Source organism: Gallus gallus, chromosome 3 (assembly GCF_016699485.2).
Source record: "Gallus gallus isolate bGalGal1 chromosome 3, bGalGal1.mat.broiler.GRCg7b, whole genome shotgun sequence".
In the NCBI taxonomy this organism is placed as follows: Eukaryota; Metazoa; Chordata; class Aves; order Galliformes; family Phasianidae; genus Gallus; species Gallus gallus.
Window position 1 is genome coordinate 38,288,877 of NC_052534.1, and position 15,696 is coordinate 38,304,572.

The 15,696-nt window shown below is 40.2% G+C and overlaps 1 protein-coding gene across 2 annotated transcripts in view; it reads right to left on the bottom strand.

The window, feature by feature from the left end:
• Positions 1-15,036, bottom strand: part of SLC35F3 (solute carrier family 35 member F3) — a 147,528-nt gene extending 132,492 nt beyond the window's left edge. For both annotated transcript variants that reach the window (XM_004935481.5, XM_419560.8), the window contains exons 1-2: positions 14,843-15,036; positions 14,459-14,688 (exon numbers count right to left, since the gene is read on the bottom strand). In XM_004935481.5, the coding sequence (XP_004935538.1) occupies positions 14,459-14,688; positions 14,843-14,895 (283 nt within the window). In that variant the 5' untranslated portion in view covers positions 14,896-15,036. The remainder of the gene's footprint in view (positions 1-14,458; positions 14,689-14,842) is intronic.
• Between the last annotated feature and the right edge of the window lie 660 nt (positions 15,037-15,696).

Genomic DNA, 15,696 nt, shown 5'->3' on the forward strand with positions numbered 1-15,696 from the left:
AATAGCCTACTACAGCAAACCCAAACAATCGCCTATTTATAGATGTTATAAACAGGAAAAGTTCTCTCGAGTACCTTTTTCTGTAAAGAAACAAGAAACATTTATGCAACTAATACAGATGTTTCTTTTCCAGGAAAACCAGGAAAATCCACAATGCTTTGCACGTTAATATGAAACCACAAACTGGGGCAAGACATTTTTCCCATTCAGAAAGTACCTTGTATTATATTTCTGTGTTTCATACTCAATGGCACATCAGTGTTATCACCACATTATTTCAAATTATACTAAGTTTATCCATCTCACATTCAACATTAAGCACTGTGTCTGTCACAAAAGCTTCTGTAGTATTTTGAAATCATTTTTCAATGCACATTTCTGCATTAAAACATCCGCCTCTGAATTCTACTCAGTACCAAAGCCAGGGAACTTTCTGCCATTTTAAATACATTGTGGGTTCTTACAGACTTCTTAGCACAGCAGCTAAAACAGGCTAAGGTTTAGTCATTGGAAAATAGCACAATTTTATTTTCTGATGCCTTCCTTCTGCCTTCCTGGACAAGCATTAGTAAGATAAAAAGGACATTACGAAGACTTCAGGTTTCCTTACTCATTTTTCCATTTTTCCTATGAACACCAAGGAGTGCTGTATGCAGTTCAAAATAGCTGCCTGTCAACCCGCAATATTAAGTGCTGCAACCGCAGAAAAGGCTAAATTAGGACTTCTGTAAAATGCCTTAGATGAACAACTCTATAGCTATGATACAGACAATAAATTCAGTGCAAAACTAATGGGCTTTATACAAGCAAACGAATTAAATGATTAGAAAGGGAGAGGGAAAATGGGCTGTAAGAGCAATCAGCCAGTGCAAAGAAACTACCCAAACATGTCAGTATGGATCATTACATAATGTTCTCTCAGGGTACTTGTTATGAGACAACTTAACTGTTTCTATTCAAGGACAGTTTTCATCAAGGTAATGCTGTCAAAATCCCAATAGCATAAGCTATCACTGCAAGTACACAAATTTGTTTCAATCAATGCGTTTATACCTAAAACAATGAAAAAGTCCAGAGTACTGTAACATCAGGATTACAATTTTGACTTGGATACACGTGGTTTTGTGCATGCACAGACTAAATCACTAAGCAAAGGAAGGGAGAGAGTACTATAGATTCCTGTCTTGCCTTGCTAAGAACACTCCAAATGAGGGGAAGGTACCTGAGCCTCCAGTTTAATTTGATCACAAAAATGTGGTACCCCCAGATTCTTTTCAAATATTGCATTTGGGATACAGAGTATAACTATCTTTTTTAGACTGATTATTTTAAGCTGGATTCTACAAGCATGTGCTGCTTAAGTAATATTTTATTCCACTGAAATCAACAGAGAATCAGTATAAATAAATCAAATGATATACTTGGTTTGAAGAGCGTTTCACACTTAAGGAAACAGAACTTCTTAAAAACAGGATATCAAAGGTCTAATTTTGGTGCCATTATGTCTAAATACTCAGAAACATTACCAGGAAAAACATATTTTTTCCTCACATAACTCAAACATCCATCAACTACTTCATACAGTTTCTAATTTGCATTAAGTAAATTGCAAAGAATCCCTGTCACAAGGATTTTTCCTTATAGACAGACTGTTGTATCAAACTTAATTTCTCTACACATGTGAATTACTTTGGATTACATTACAGTCTGGAAAACTGACAAGACCAGATTGATGGAAAAAACCCCAACAAAAACAATGATTATGTTATTATGTTGGGATGCACAAAATGAATTGAGAACTGAATTACTTTGAACCACAATTAAATCATCTACATGTGCTCAGAAAAAATATTTGCTTTATTTACACAGAAATTGACTTTCAGTACGTACAAAACAGCAATGGTGAAACCTTCTAGATTACTGTAATTACCACGGACAAACAAAACCAATGTTTTGTGTAATGAAGAATAAGAAATCGGTATTTTCCACAAAATGTTTCATTAGCAGTCAGTAGAAATCAGTTGTTTGGAGCAATACAAATGATTAGCATACTAGAAGTTTACACATGCAAATTAACAACTTTAGTCACAGCTGCTATGAAGCTTAAGTTACTCATATACACTTTTTTTTTCAGGCTTGAAACTCGTGTATCAGTAGTTGCAGAAGTGTTTCCTCAGGACTCAGTAGCTCAAGGGAAATACAACTAGCTTGTTATTTAACTGCAGAAAAAAAAAGGAGTTTGAAGACCCATCCTTTAAATATAAAGCAGATGTGTGATTCTGTACTTACATCCACAAGTATTTTCAGCTATTATTTTGATTACTGGATTAAGTCCTTAATATTTTAATAGTGTAACATTACTACATTAAAAATAAGAGATGAAAAGTAACTACTCTAAGGTTTAAACTTGGTTCAATAGTCTCAAAGGCTTATAAAAGCAATGCTAAGAAATATTATTTGAAGTAGGTAATGGTTGGGAATTGCTCCAATTTTAACTCTGAAAAGGTATGTAATGAAAATATACTTGAGAGATAGAGTAATTTAACCTATCAGACATAAACAGTGACAAAAAAGCAAGAAAGATTAGGTACTAAAAGGTTGGCTATTGTCAGATAAATTGTCTAGCTTCAACAATGAGCTCAGCCCTATACAACTCATTTGCTTTTAGTAAAATTAGCTGCTACTGCAGAAAGCAGATTACAGTGCAGCTGGTTTTACCTTGTGCTGAGATGTACATATTTGAAGTGAAAGAATCCTTTCTGCAATGAGCTGATGTTTTTGTATCTTCCAATTACATCTCAACGCACAGTGATTCAGATGGAGCAGATAATATCCAAGGGACTGACTAAGAACAACTCTCCTGGTATAGATCTCTTATTCTTCTTGTATAATTCCTACCACTGGGCATGCAACTCGGGCTAAGTCTCTGTCAAAACTCCAGAAGAAGTAAATGCTTAAAATCAGATTTGCCACAACATCTGTGATTAGACTAGTTGAAAACAAGAAGAGGTGAGGCTCTTTTCACCTAGCTTAAGTAGGGTTTTTTTCATTTTTATTTTAAATAATCGGGAATCACACACACTCACTGTTTAATTGCCTCTTTCATGGAAACAAAGTGAAGAAAACAAAAGAATTTATTAGACTGACAGATCAGCTATGATAGAAATGAATTTAGCTGAAAATGAATTTACTGTACATGCTTACATAAACAGTTACAATGGGAATGATTTCAGCTGCAAGCTGGGACCAGATCCAGCCACTTTGCACTTGCATTTGAAAAGTGCAAAAAGGCATTAGAATAGAGGAGATGCTGAACTTGGGACAGCACATTATGTTTGTGAAAATACTTCAGCTAGTTTACTCCTGAGATTATCTGGAAGTTTAAGAGTGTCCAGGCCCAACAAACTGCCTGGTTTTCACAGACCTGTTAGAACTACATTGAGATCAGAACCCTAATTTCCACTCAGGGCTGCAGTATCCAGTAGACCATTAGTTGCTCATTTTAGGCAAAATTCATTTTGGTTTCTTTCAGACTTTGACCAATATGAAGACTTAGTGGTTTCAAACTCTGAAAATAAAACAAAGACATGAATAGTAGACCCAACCAACCAGCTTTGCTAGATAGATTTTGAAGTTTACCAGGAAGTTTCTCCAAGGTGCATTCTGTAGGCTACTTATGTGTTTCTGTAGTGGGACAGTTTAACAACAACCAGAAACCTAATCTGAACATACAACATTGTTACTTCAGTGTCACTACCAATTTCTTCAGGAAAATACTACGCACTGTTCTGTGCCTACATTTGCATGGAGGTCTGTTTCTATGTGCCTCTCTCACACCTAAACTGATTGAGTCAGGGTTATCAAAGCCCAATCACTTTCCTTGTTGATAAATAAGAACACCTTCCTGTTACTGTTCCAAAAGGCTCCAGCACCAAATCCATCCACTGTCCCCCACGCTAGCATAGGTCCTCCTCTGAAGTGGAAAGACACTACCGATGATTTAGCATCTAGGATAAACAAAGGAGTGGGGCTTAGGGAACTAACTATTTTCTGTTTGCTAAAAGCCCTGTTTGAGGACATTCTCCTCCTGTTCCATTGATCCCACTGTGTGCTCTGTTAGAGGCCTCAATCCTCAACTCCTAAAACTCCTACAAAATAGCTGTAGATGTGTTCTTCCTGCCTGCAACACTCGGCTCTGAGTAGCCGGCTTTCCAGACAATAAAAAAAAAGAATAGTCTCTTCTTAATTGCTGTAGATGCTTTCTACCTATGTTGGGACAAGCTATTAAGTGCTAATTAAATACCAACTTCAAGATGAAAGAAAATTAAAATTGCACATCTATTAAAAGAAATCATTATTCTATAATTTAAACAGAGCTCCTCAGTAGTCCTCAGGAACATACAATAAAGACCATGTATGGGTAGGTGTAATATGATGCAGTTGCCTTAGGAACAGATGATCAGCACATAAAGCAGAAAGCCAGTTTAAAAGGCAAATTCAAAGACTTAAACCTGATGAGCCTGGCTTGAATGAGGTTAACGCAAGAAGTGTCATGGACTTGGCAGGGATTCATCTCATACAGTTTTTCTAATTTTCTCATATTTGTGAGCATAGAGCTGAAAAATATGTTACTTTGAGCCAGAAGCGTTCCAGTAGAGACACTTTTCCCAGTTTCCTTTGTGCAGTAATTTCATCAGGAGGTAAAAGGTTCCTGGGGAGTCATAAGAAAGTCTAGGCTTACACTCTGGAGATTCCGATATTATTCCTACTTCTAATGTATTTTTATTATGTAGACAAGAGATAATGCACTTCTAAAGAAGTGTAGGATGTTGAACAATTTGACATGCAGAAAGAAAACATCATCTGCTGTATGTCATTTTAAAGTAATATTGCTAGAAAAGATTCCTATAAAGATGCCATGCAAAAATATTTTCATCTTCTGAACTTTCTAGGAATAAATACAGGATGCCTAATATTGTTTCCAGAACTATTTCCAGTGAGATTCAATTTCTAATATATAGCTAACCAAAACAGAAGGTCCCAAGAATTGACCCCAATACAATACTTGTGATCTGTATTTGTTTCTTGTCCACATTTCTCTGCTGAGAACACACTTCTTCACACTCCCATGATTTACATCTCATTTTTGTTTCTACTTGGAGAAATACTAAACAGAAGACTACTCCTCAATGTACAAAGTCCAAACACATATAGAGCCTTCTACTTGCTGACTTCACTATTTGCCAGAAGTAAGGAATTTTCTGGAGATACTGAATGACATGTAACTAGGCTATAAAGTTTACAACAGCAAAGTATATTCCCTATCTGTCTGACACAAGAAAAGCAAATACAGAAGTTGTTTATTAAGTAAACAATGCAGCTATGAAAGAACTTTGAACAAGTTTTTGGTTTTGTTTTTTGGGTTTTTTTTTTTTTTTTTGCAAAAAAGTAACAGAATAAAATTTCAATATTCTTCTTTGATTTTTAGCCCTCTGGGACAATTTTTATTAAGGTCTTCCAATGACAGCAAAATAATTTTATGAGCAGGAGCTGGAGGTCAAATTCTATGTTGCACCTCTAAGAGGATTATTATAAGCCTTATAAGCCAACCATGGGAATATGTGATTTGAGATGTATCGGTGCCCTCCTCATACATTCTCCCAGGATAACATGGCAAGCTGGAAAAACTGACCAGTAGTCAGATAGCCCCCTGAAGTCCCTTGTGCTGTGCAACAGTAGTTCTATTTTTCCATGTTAATTTATGTACACAAACTCATGTTCATATAGTTAGAGCAGGATTTCAACAGTATGTCCCCCCCTTTTCCTAGTTCTACCTTACTTTGTCCTATTTAACTAGCATCTGAGGCATATCTCTTTACATTATAAGCTTCTTGTTTCTGAAAGGAAGAAAGATCCTCAACTGAGAAGTCACCAGGACAGCAGGATATTGTACAATTAAACACTATTTAGCAAAAAACAATTTCAGCAGAAAGACAAGGAAAAATGCACTTGTTGTTATTAATTACTGTTCCACGGAATATGCTACCTGAAACCATAAGTGGTAACTATTGTCCAGATACACTGAAGAATTTAAGATGATTATCAGAAATACTATATTACTATGTTAGTTTGCCCTAAAAAGTACAGGTATGAGTGGTTGTATATTTCAACAAATCAGCCTCAGAGCTTTCAAAAGACTTGCATGAAGTGAGCAGGAGAGCCAATGAAGTCATAAAGCCATGATGAATCTTTATTTCCTGGCAAGTAGTGGTGCAAGTAGTGGATGAGTGATCTGAATTCTGTCACTACTTCAACTAAGGTAAAAGTCTGTAAGCAGCTAATCCTACTGAATATAAGGATTCAGGACACGACCATGAAAACAACATCTTGTAAGCTCAAGATCTCAGAAGGAATAGGTAGGCTCTTAGTTCACTTTGCACCTGAGCACAAGCCCATGATCCACTCACACAACTACATGGACTTGGCAAAGCCACATCACAGTATGCTGGGGCTCACAAACAGCATTGTTGCCAGCCAGGTTAAAAGTAAAATGTATAGGCTTTCTCCAGCATAGACAGGAAGCAGACAAGTTCAACTTCCACACTACTTTGGTACCTTTAGCTGTTGTGTAGGAGATACTGAGGAAAAGCACCAAATCAGTGCTATTTCCAATGTCAAAGCAGAGAAAGAAAAAACTCTTTGGAATATTACTATTGGATTACCTCTACTAGCTATTATTTATATGGTAGTAGGACTGACAGGATTTTGCAGTACTTTTCAAAATGGAAAACAAGGTTGCTCCGTTTAGACGTTAGGGCCTGTTTTCACAAACTACTGCACAAGAATCAATTACAGCAATGAGAACAGCTAATTGCAAGATCAAGGCCTTATTAGGAAGAACGCAACTTTTTCACCTGCAGCCAGTTACATTCCCTGGTTCTGGAGGAGCTCAAAGAATCAAATTACCTTGCCTTGTATGACAGACTTAATGAGCTAATATTTCCTTTTGGCTATGTGTTGTCATCCTTATTTCTCCAAATGTTAAGCTACCTAAATCCCTAAACTACTGAAATAGGCATTGTCAGAAAAAGACTGACTCTTACATTGACCAGAAATAGTAATAGGAAAAAAATACAACTGGATGTAAAATAAAGCAGATTTGGTACAGAAATGAACCCTATGATCCTCAAGGTCAGGAGAAAACTGAGGAGTCTGAAATCACTTAAATGATTTTTTTTTTCATAAGGGGAGATGGCCAAGCTCAGCATCCAGAGTTTAAAGAATATGAATTGAGGGAACATCATCCCAGCAACCAGGTTCTACAGTAAGGTAGAAATTTATCTGCAGATCATGATTCCCACCCAGGGAGTGGTTAGCCTTCGTAGGACCTTTCTCCAAATCAAAGGGCTCATTGTTTAATTGTTCTCAAGAGTTGTAATCGCTCACTCACAATAGTAGAAAGCCTATGGCTTCCACTTCTAAAGAGAGGGTCAGAACTACACCCTCAGATCCTTCAGGGGAGAGCTCTATGCAGGAGGGACAAAGTTGCCTTTATGTAACTTTTCCCTCCCTCTTTTCATCCTGAGACCTATTTGACTGCCATTAACGGGCAGCAGGTTTTAGTAGCTTCTGATATACATCAGGAATATGAAACAAAAACACCTCATTAAAGACAGATTAGATAACAACAACTAGGGTCTGGTGAAATTACCATTGAGGCTAATGGGCTTCAGTGGCGGTACACTAAGCAATTTCAAGAAGATAAACATCTGGAACCAATAGTCCTTTCCTTGTGTTTTTGTCTTTCAGTAATATTCCCATTACACAACAATATCTGATATTACAATATTTCAGCACAAACTTTGCAGCGAGATTGCAATGCTGCTATACATATCACAAGGTACGCTTCAGATATATTGCAGAAACGTCCTTGACACAGGAAGGACTCCTCAGTAAAGACAAATACAGCTTCAAAAACTTGATGCAAAATTGCTTCAAAAATAAACATTTGCTTAATCCTTAATAGTTCCCAAATACAGTTCAAGCGAACTAGTTTACTCCCTCATTATTCTATATCAGTAGACTGTCTTTTTACTAACAATCCATTATTATGGAATAAGACATTTATTACTCAACATGTTCACGTTTCTATTTAAAATATAAACATACACGTATCTATATATACATACGCACACAGTTCACCAGTAAAAGGAGTCTCAAATGCCAGTTAACACTTCCTCAGACTTGCTAACGTGAGCCCTGGCTTCACTAACACAAGTAGTTCTTCTAGTAGATTTTCATGGTAGCGACTTCAGTGGTATATTCCACTGAAAAAAAACCCACAACATTCAGTGATAACACTTATGCTAAGGGATATAAAGCTAATGCTGAAAGCCAAGAGCTCCCTAATTACTGTTCCATGAACTGTTATATACACAAGTAGCATGCTGCACATGGCATGTAATTAGAGCTGCATAGAAGAAAGAAATGCAGAAGGCAACCAATTAATTTGTTTAAATAATCAACAAACAAAAAAGTATGCGTTTTGTAGGTTGCAATTGTTAGTTTCTTCATTGTAAGAGCTCAATATAAAAAAAAATTTTACTTGACAGCCTAGCTAAAAGTGCTGGTAACACTACTCAACTGTAGTATTTGTTCACTAAACTACAATGTGTTTAGTAAACACATTCAGTAAAGATTTGCAATTTGCCAAACACTTACTAAATAATTCAAAATGTTTAGTAAATCAGATTAAATTACAATTTGCTTGATTAGCCCATAGACATTTTGAAACTTGAAATCCATGATTAATTAAGCCCAAACTATAAGAGAAAGCAGTTTTCTGCTTAGTATTGGCCCAAATAGATTTTCCTTGCCACCTGAAAAAGTCAAGGAACCTCAAGTCTTTTCTCCATTGGAATTGTCCTGAAGAAGAAACTTATAACAGGCTGTTTGAACTCTGCCTAAATATTTGTGTGGTATCTCCGTGGCTGCTCAGCATTAATCCTCTGCACTCCTTTGTCCTGTCTCTTCTGGCCAGATTTTGCTCTTCCACTCTCATTTTCAACTGCAAGGCCACCTGGAAAGTTAAAGCCCATAGGAGCCAAGGGGCTCTCTTACCGGTAGAAAAATAAAACATAAAGGAAAGAAAAGTCTCCCTTAACATTTTGGGATATCCACTGCAAATTTAGGATCGGGTGTCTGGAGTATCTTGATAGACTATTTCTGAGAACAGTTATTCTCAGCTACAGTGAGTGCCATACCTATGGGGAAATGGATCCAGCAGCTTTTGCGTGAGCTGTCACATGGATGTAAGCCAGTAACAGTCCTGGTTTATGCAAAATCACAATTCACTTGAGCTTAGGAACAGCAACATGAAGGGTATCATCAAAGTACTGCACCAGTTATAAGAGCATGACCTTCATATTTATGTTGTGGAAAACAAGTATCAGTTTTAAATTATTTGCTCACAGTTGGCATGAAGATGGCTTTCCCCAGAGAGAACTGCTCCTCAGTTTCTGTCTTTAAACTTCTGGAGATTCCTGTATGCCAGCTCAAAAACAAGTTGAGTTCTCGCTCAGCTGTAAATACTACAAAAACGGTATTTGCACATTTTTCACACATTAGTATTTTTCTCCTGATTCATAACCCCACTGGATTTGCTTTTAACAACTGTGAAAATTACAGCATTCAATGTAAATTCCACATGAAAAGCAGACCATAAGGAGAATGAGCTGTAAACACTGGACTTCAGCTGTATAACTTCTATTTGTACAGCTAAAATCTCATAGCTTTAATTAGTTGAAACCAATACTCCCTTGAAAGGATATCTAAGTCCAGTAATTGTGACATTTTAATAGTCAGACATTCATGCTTTCTGAGAAACACTCTGAAGATTTGTAAGCCAATGTGTTCCAACATGTTGTTTATATTACACTGGTAATAGCATTTAATTCCATCTCCAGGTCAAGACCTTCTGTGCTACATGCTGTATGAATAGTAGGCTGATAATCTGGGCATTAAAACCCCACAGCTTGTTGTGTTGTTGAAGTAGCAGTAGAGAAACATTGAAAACAGAGAACCACTCTTTAGCTAGCAGGGAGGAGCAGAGCGGGAAGTATTCAAAATTGGTGGACACAATCTTTCCATTCCACCTGGAGAACAACAGGCCGCTTAAAAGAAGTCACTGCAACAACCTGCAGTTACACACCAGGCCAAAGTCTCAGAAATGTTCACAAGCCATGAACTACATACTGAAGTCAATTCCTACTAGGTAGCACTGAGGGGAATTAGAAGTACACGCTATTTTCCTAATATTCCTTCTATGAGTAGCACCGGTAACCACACAAAGTATGTAACTGAATACAAGTGTGATGCTAAGAGGTCTCTCAGGCATCTGGAAGGAGAGAGGGACACCTATAACCCTGATTTGTCTGTAACAAGTCTGTGTTTAAGAACACATCCTAAGGATACACAAAAGTCCCTCCTTTAGAAGACAGACCCTCATCTTAAACAAGGAGTATATGTGTGTAGATGATCTGTAGGAAGGGGCAGACTGCAAAACTGGGATAGCTGACTCAAATCCACATTAATGTATTTAAAATACTAATCACGTAACGACAGACTGTGATATTAAATAACTACAGAACAGTCCTAGCCAATGTAAAAAAATAACATTTGACAACGGTGCTAGCTGTGAATGTTTCAGGTAGAAATAAGCTTCCCATCAACTACTATAGGAATAATAATAGAAAGTCTTCCATACAGATCAGCAAGACAGTTCAACAGTTCAGTGACAGCTGTATGCTTCAAGCGCAGAAATGTTCTTAGGTAAAACACTTCTAAAAACATTTAGAAGCTAATTCCCCATGTGGTGCCAAATGGAAACTTAAAATACGGCTGTTCACCTTGTCTTTTCTGTCAAACATAACTCACAGGTTTTTAGAGAGAGAAACCATGGTAATTTATTTCACCTCTGTGAAAGAGAACAGCACTGATGATACAGCCCTAACAACAGTTTGATCTACAAACAACAAATAGACTGTTAATGGGATCTACAAATTTTGTGGGGTTTTTTTTCTTTAAATGAAATTCTTTGATCATTATGTGCTAATTTAAAAAAGTCAATTAACATACTTCTCATTGATATCAATGATTGCATAAATACTGAGTTCTATCATTGACACATCTGTATCAGACTATGATTCTACTGCATCTTGCATATTTCTTCCCCCTTGCCTTTGCATTTGAGAATTTAAGTCACGTGCTGCAAACTATCCCCATGGAAAAAATATGAATATTTGATTTAGACTCAAGAGCAGTTATTCCCATATTTACTTACACTGAAACTCAGTAGCAAGAGTTTCAGAAAAGAAAGAACTGCTAGATTGGATCATGCCACACTCCCATCCTCTTTCTGAAGATTGGCAGAGGCTATAGAGGAAAGTGCAAGAGACCCTCAGGAAGAATATGGTCCACCTCTCCCACCAAATTGTATTATGAACAGTGAAGCTTAATATTCTCTCCAATATTTTCCCAAACTATTGTAATCTGCAGCAGTGGCAAGATCAACAGTCCCTTGTATTTGATATGTTTCTTCAAAAAACATTTTTTCTATTATTAACTGATGGCTTTTCAGCTTGAGTGTTCATCTGTTTTTCTCTTATGACGCAGTAAGAAGAAAAACTCCATATCCTGAGCAACATGTACCAGTAACTTACACACTGCTGTTCTTACCTCTTTAAGATGAACAGCCAAAACTCTTGAGACTCTTTACAGACTGTCTGTATTCTTTCCCTTACTCATCTTAGAGCCTTCTTTAATCTATACTTTTTTAAAAAATAACCAATATTGCACAATATTTCACCAGGCTGTACCACTAAATTCTCTGAAGGCATCATAACAACGCAAAAGCACATTACGTTATTCCAGTTCCTAAAATCTGGTTTGCAAGTACAGACAAACAGCAGAGGTCTTCACTGAGCTGCATACAGTCCCAGCCTATTCCGTCTCACAAGCTGACGAAATGATGTGAAACTTCATAGGCTGCACTGGTCATTTTAGCAGTTTCAGGGAACAGGAGGCTTCTATTTGTGATACTGAGTGTCGTTTGTTAACATCTGGGCTATTCACCTGACTCAATCAGTTCTCCCCAGAGCAATGCAGAGTCCTTTCCTTTTCTATCCAATCTATATTTTATGATTTTGGCAAATTTTCACTTCTTCCTCCCCTCTCTCTATCTTATTTATGAGTATATTAAACACAGGAGCTGGTCCGTAACCTTGAGATATCCCAACCTGTTTTAAAAGGTCAGTCCTTTACCCCAGCAGAAGTAGTCTCTGAGACAATTTGGGGATCATGGCAACATTCTCCCTGAGTACCTTTGGTGGTTGCCCTCATGGAATTTCATAGAATCTAGCAGAGCTTCCTGGACATGTCAATTTTAAATACATATAAACAGTCTAAATGACGTATCTGAGGAATACTGCCTTGTGTGGAAAAAAAGAGATCTAGACCTGCACGTGATTTAATTACAATAATCAGAACGTCATAGAAGTATACAGATAAAATTTGATCTGATCAGACAAGATTACTGACTTGTTTTCCAGAATGCAGATTCATTATTCATGCAATTCATTAATTACACTCATTATTTACAGAGTGCCAACAACACAAACGTCTACAAGCACACACAATAAGATGACAAAAAGCACAAGGGAGTAATTTGAGCTTAATAAAAATTGTTTGATTGCAGTTCTTGGGCCAATTAAACCTATTAAATTGAAAGTCACAAGTAAAATCCATATCCCAAGCCTAACTGCCTAAACCCAAATTGATGGACTTATTTAAATAGGTTTCAAAGTAAAACTATTTAAAGAGGTTTCAAAGTAGCCGTTCCAAAGTTATTTTCCCACTTCAGGTGATTCACCCCATTTACATGCATTCAGTCAGCTCTTCAGCTGATATACATCAACACAGCTCTGCTTCAGCCATGCCATGTTTTATCAGCTAGAGAGCTGGGACTTCTCTTTTGGGTCTTTTGTTTTGTTTTCCTACATCCCTATCAACTCGGATTTAAAATCGACAACGACTTCCTATCACCTATTGTTGTTAGGCACAAACTTAAGAGACTCAGACAATTTGGGTATTTGTGTTCCACTGCAACTACAGTATGCATTTTTGTTATTCAGAACAAGCTACAAGAGAACATGTAATGAGACTAGCAAGCTCAGGCTTGCAATCAACTTTTTCAGACAGTTATGTATTTCAACACAAAGTTGTAATTGAAGAGTTAGCATGACCTTTATTATTTCAGAAGGATCTGCCACAGTGGCTCAGTGCGACTTCAGCTGGACTATTAGTCACTGTGTCAGATGCAGGCACCAATATCCAACTGAATCTGGCACTAACACACCACCTGATCCTGAAAACTGACCTGAATAAGCTTTACTCTCAGGAATGGTCCCCATCCACGCAATGGAATTGCTCTTACAGAAATTCCATACTCCCTATGAGTAAAGTAGCAAATATCAGATATTTGTGTTGAAAAATAATGAGGAAAAAAAAAAGATAAAGGCTCTTACAGAGGAATTTTCATCAGTAAGGCCCTATTTATCAGGCAATTAGAAGTAGCTCTTCCTCAGTAAAAAATGGAGCAAATCCTGTGTAACACGCTTTCTTGCATCACTTTCATGAGGAAGCACACTTGCAAGGAGATCACCCACGAGCAAACATTTCAGGATGCTTACACTTAATACTTAGGAAAGCACAACGTGAAAACAATCACTTGGTTAGAACCCACATGCCCAGCAAAGCAACCACTTCTGTTAGAGCCCGGTCATTTCAACAACAAGAACCCTATGACGGCACAAACAACATTAAAACAACCAAAGATACTTTTTATGACTTCAGTTAATGGGTAACTTATTTTTAGAACTCCTGAAGTCATGCAGTAATCCCCGTGGAGATAAAAGACAGGCAAGAGACAGGGAGCGTTACATGCCAAAAGCACTAGCTGCTGTACCACAGCCCCCCGAGGTCTCGCTGCCTTTCTAAGTCATGCCTATGGGGAACACAGCTGGGCTTCTCCTCGCTGATATCGTACTAAGTTTCTTGCTCAGGTGTAGGAATATGGAAGAAACAGTTCCACGGATGCAAGAAAGGCATTTAAAAAAAACACAAAAACCGAGATTAGACACTGTGAAAATCTGACAGTCTCCTCAAGCGTCCCTTTGGAAAAACAGCGTGCGGATGAACGCAGCGGGGCTTTTTCACAGCTGCCACAAACACAGAGATCAGCACCCCAGGTGCACCCGCAGCACTGCCACCGGTACCCGGCCCTCGGTCTCAGCAGCGGAGCTCGTGGCTGCAGGCACTCCCGCGCCCCAGCACCCGCCCGAGGGCTACAGGCGCAAACTCAGCCCCCCTCCACCCGCGGCAGCCCCACGCCGGGACTCACGTTTGTAGCTGGCGGCCCAGGGCTGGTAGCCGTAGTAGCCGGTGATGCGGAGGATCCTCTCCTCGATGGAGGTGAGCCCCACGGAAGCGCTGGTGAGGTCCTCCACGGAGCGGGACCACTTCAAGTCCTCTTTGATGGCCTCGTCCACCACCAGGTACTTGAGCTGCCGCAGCTGCGGGCTGATGTCGGACAGCCGCCGCGGGCTGACATCGGGGGAGCGCCGCATGCCGCTGGGGGACGGGAGAGGGCCGTCAGGGGCCGCCGCCCTCCGGACAGCGCGCGGCGGCCCCACGGCTCCGACAACTTTCCCCGCAGGTGCCGCGAGATGGGCTGGGGTGTGGTGGGTGTCCCGGTCCCTCCCGCCCGCCCCGCGGCCGTACTCACAGGGTGGCTGCTTTGCCCCGCGCGGAGCCGTTGGGGAACTCCCGGATCCCCATGGGGAGCAGCAGCGAGGGCTGCGGGGCGCCCAGACTTCACGGCGAGGCGAGCCGGCGGCGCTCACCGGCAGGTACCAGGCGAGAAGGAGGCACGGAGCGGGCGAGGTGGCGGCGGCCACAGCAGAGGGTCCCCGGGCCGATACTGCCCGGCGAGAAGAGGCGCGCAGAAGAGGGGCGGGCCGTCGCTGCCGGCTGCGAGGCGCTGCCGCCTGCGGAGCGCGCCCTGCCCGGCCCCCGCCGCCGCCCCGCGCCCCCCGCCCGCGAGCTGCCGCCGGCCGCCGCCAGGGGGAGCCCCGCGCGTGTCGCCAATCGCCGGGTGACGGCCGCGCCGCGCGCCCCCTGCCGGCCGGCGGCGCCTCGCGGGGAGCCCTGCGCCCGGCCGTAGCGGCGGTCTCTCTCCCCGCCCGTTGGGAGCGCGAGGGAAGCGGGAGCGCGGGAACCGGCCCGTCTCTCAAGCACAGGTTTCACACGCAGCCTAACCTCAAGCACAAAAGCTTGGATGTGCACTCTACACAGACATACACGACCTGTGCTCAGCTGCAGGTGAGCAGCTTCACGTCAGTCCCTTCAGAAGGTCAGATCAGCAGCAGTGGTTAAAAGCAAGAATGGGATTAGGCTTTCCAGTCAGGCCACTGAAGTCCAGTCTCATTCTACACGCATTCGCTGAGAGCTACCATGGAATTCAGAGTCCCCATGGCATGCTTCTCCACTTTGATATTCCAGAATCATCTCATTCCATACCCATTCCTCCAAAAGACTGCTTTTCTGCTGTTTTCTTCTTTGCCAGCTGCTGTCATTTCA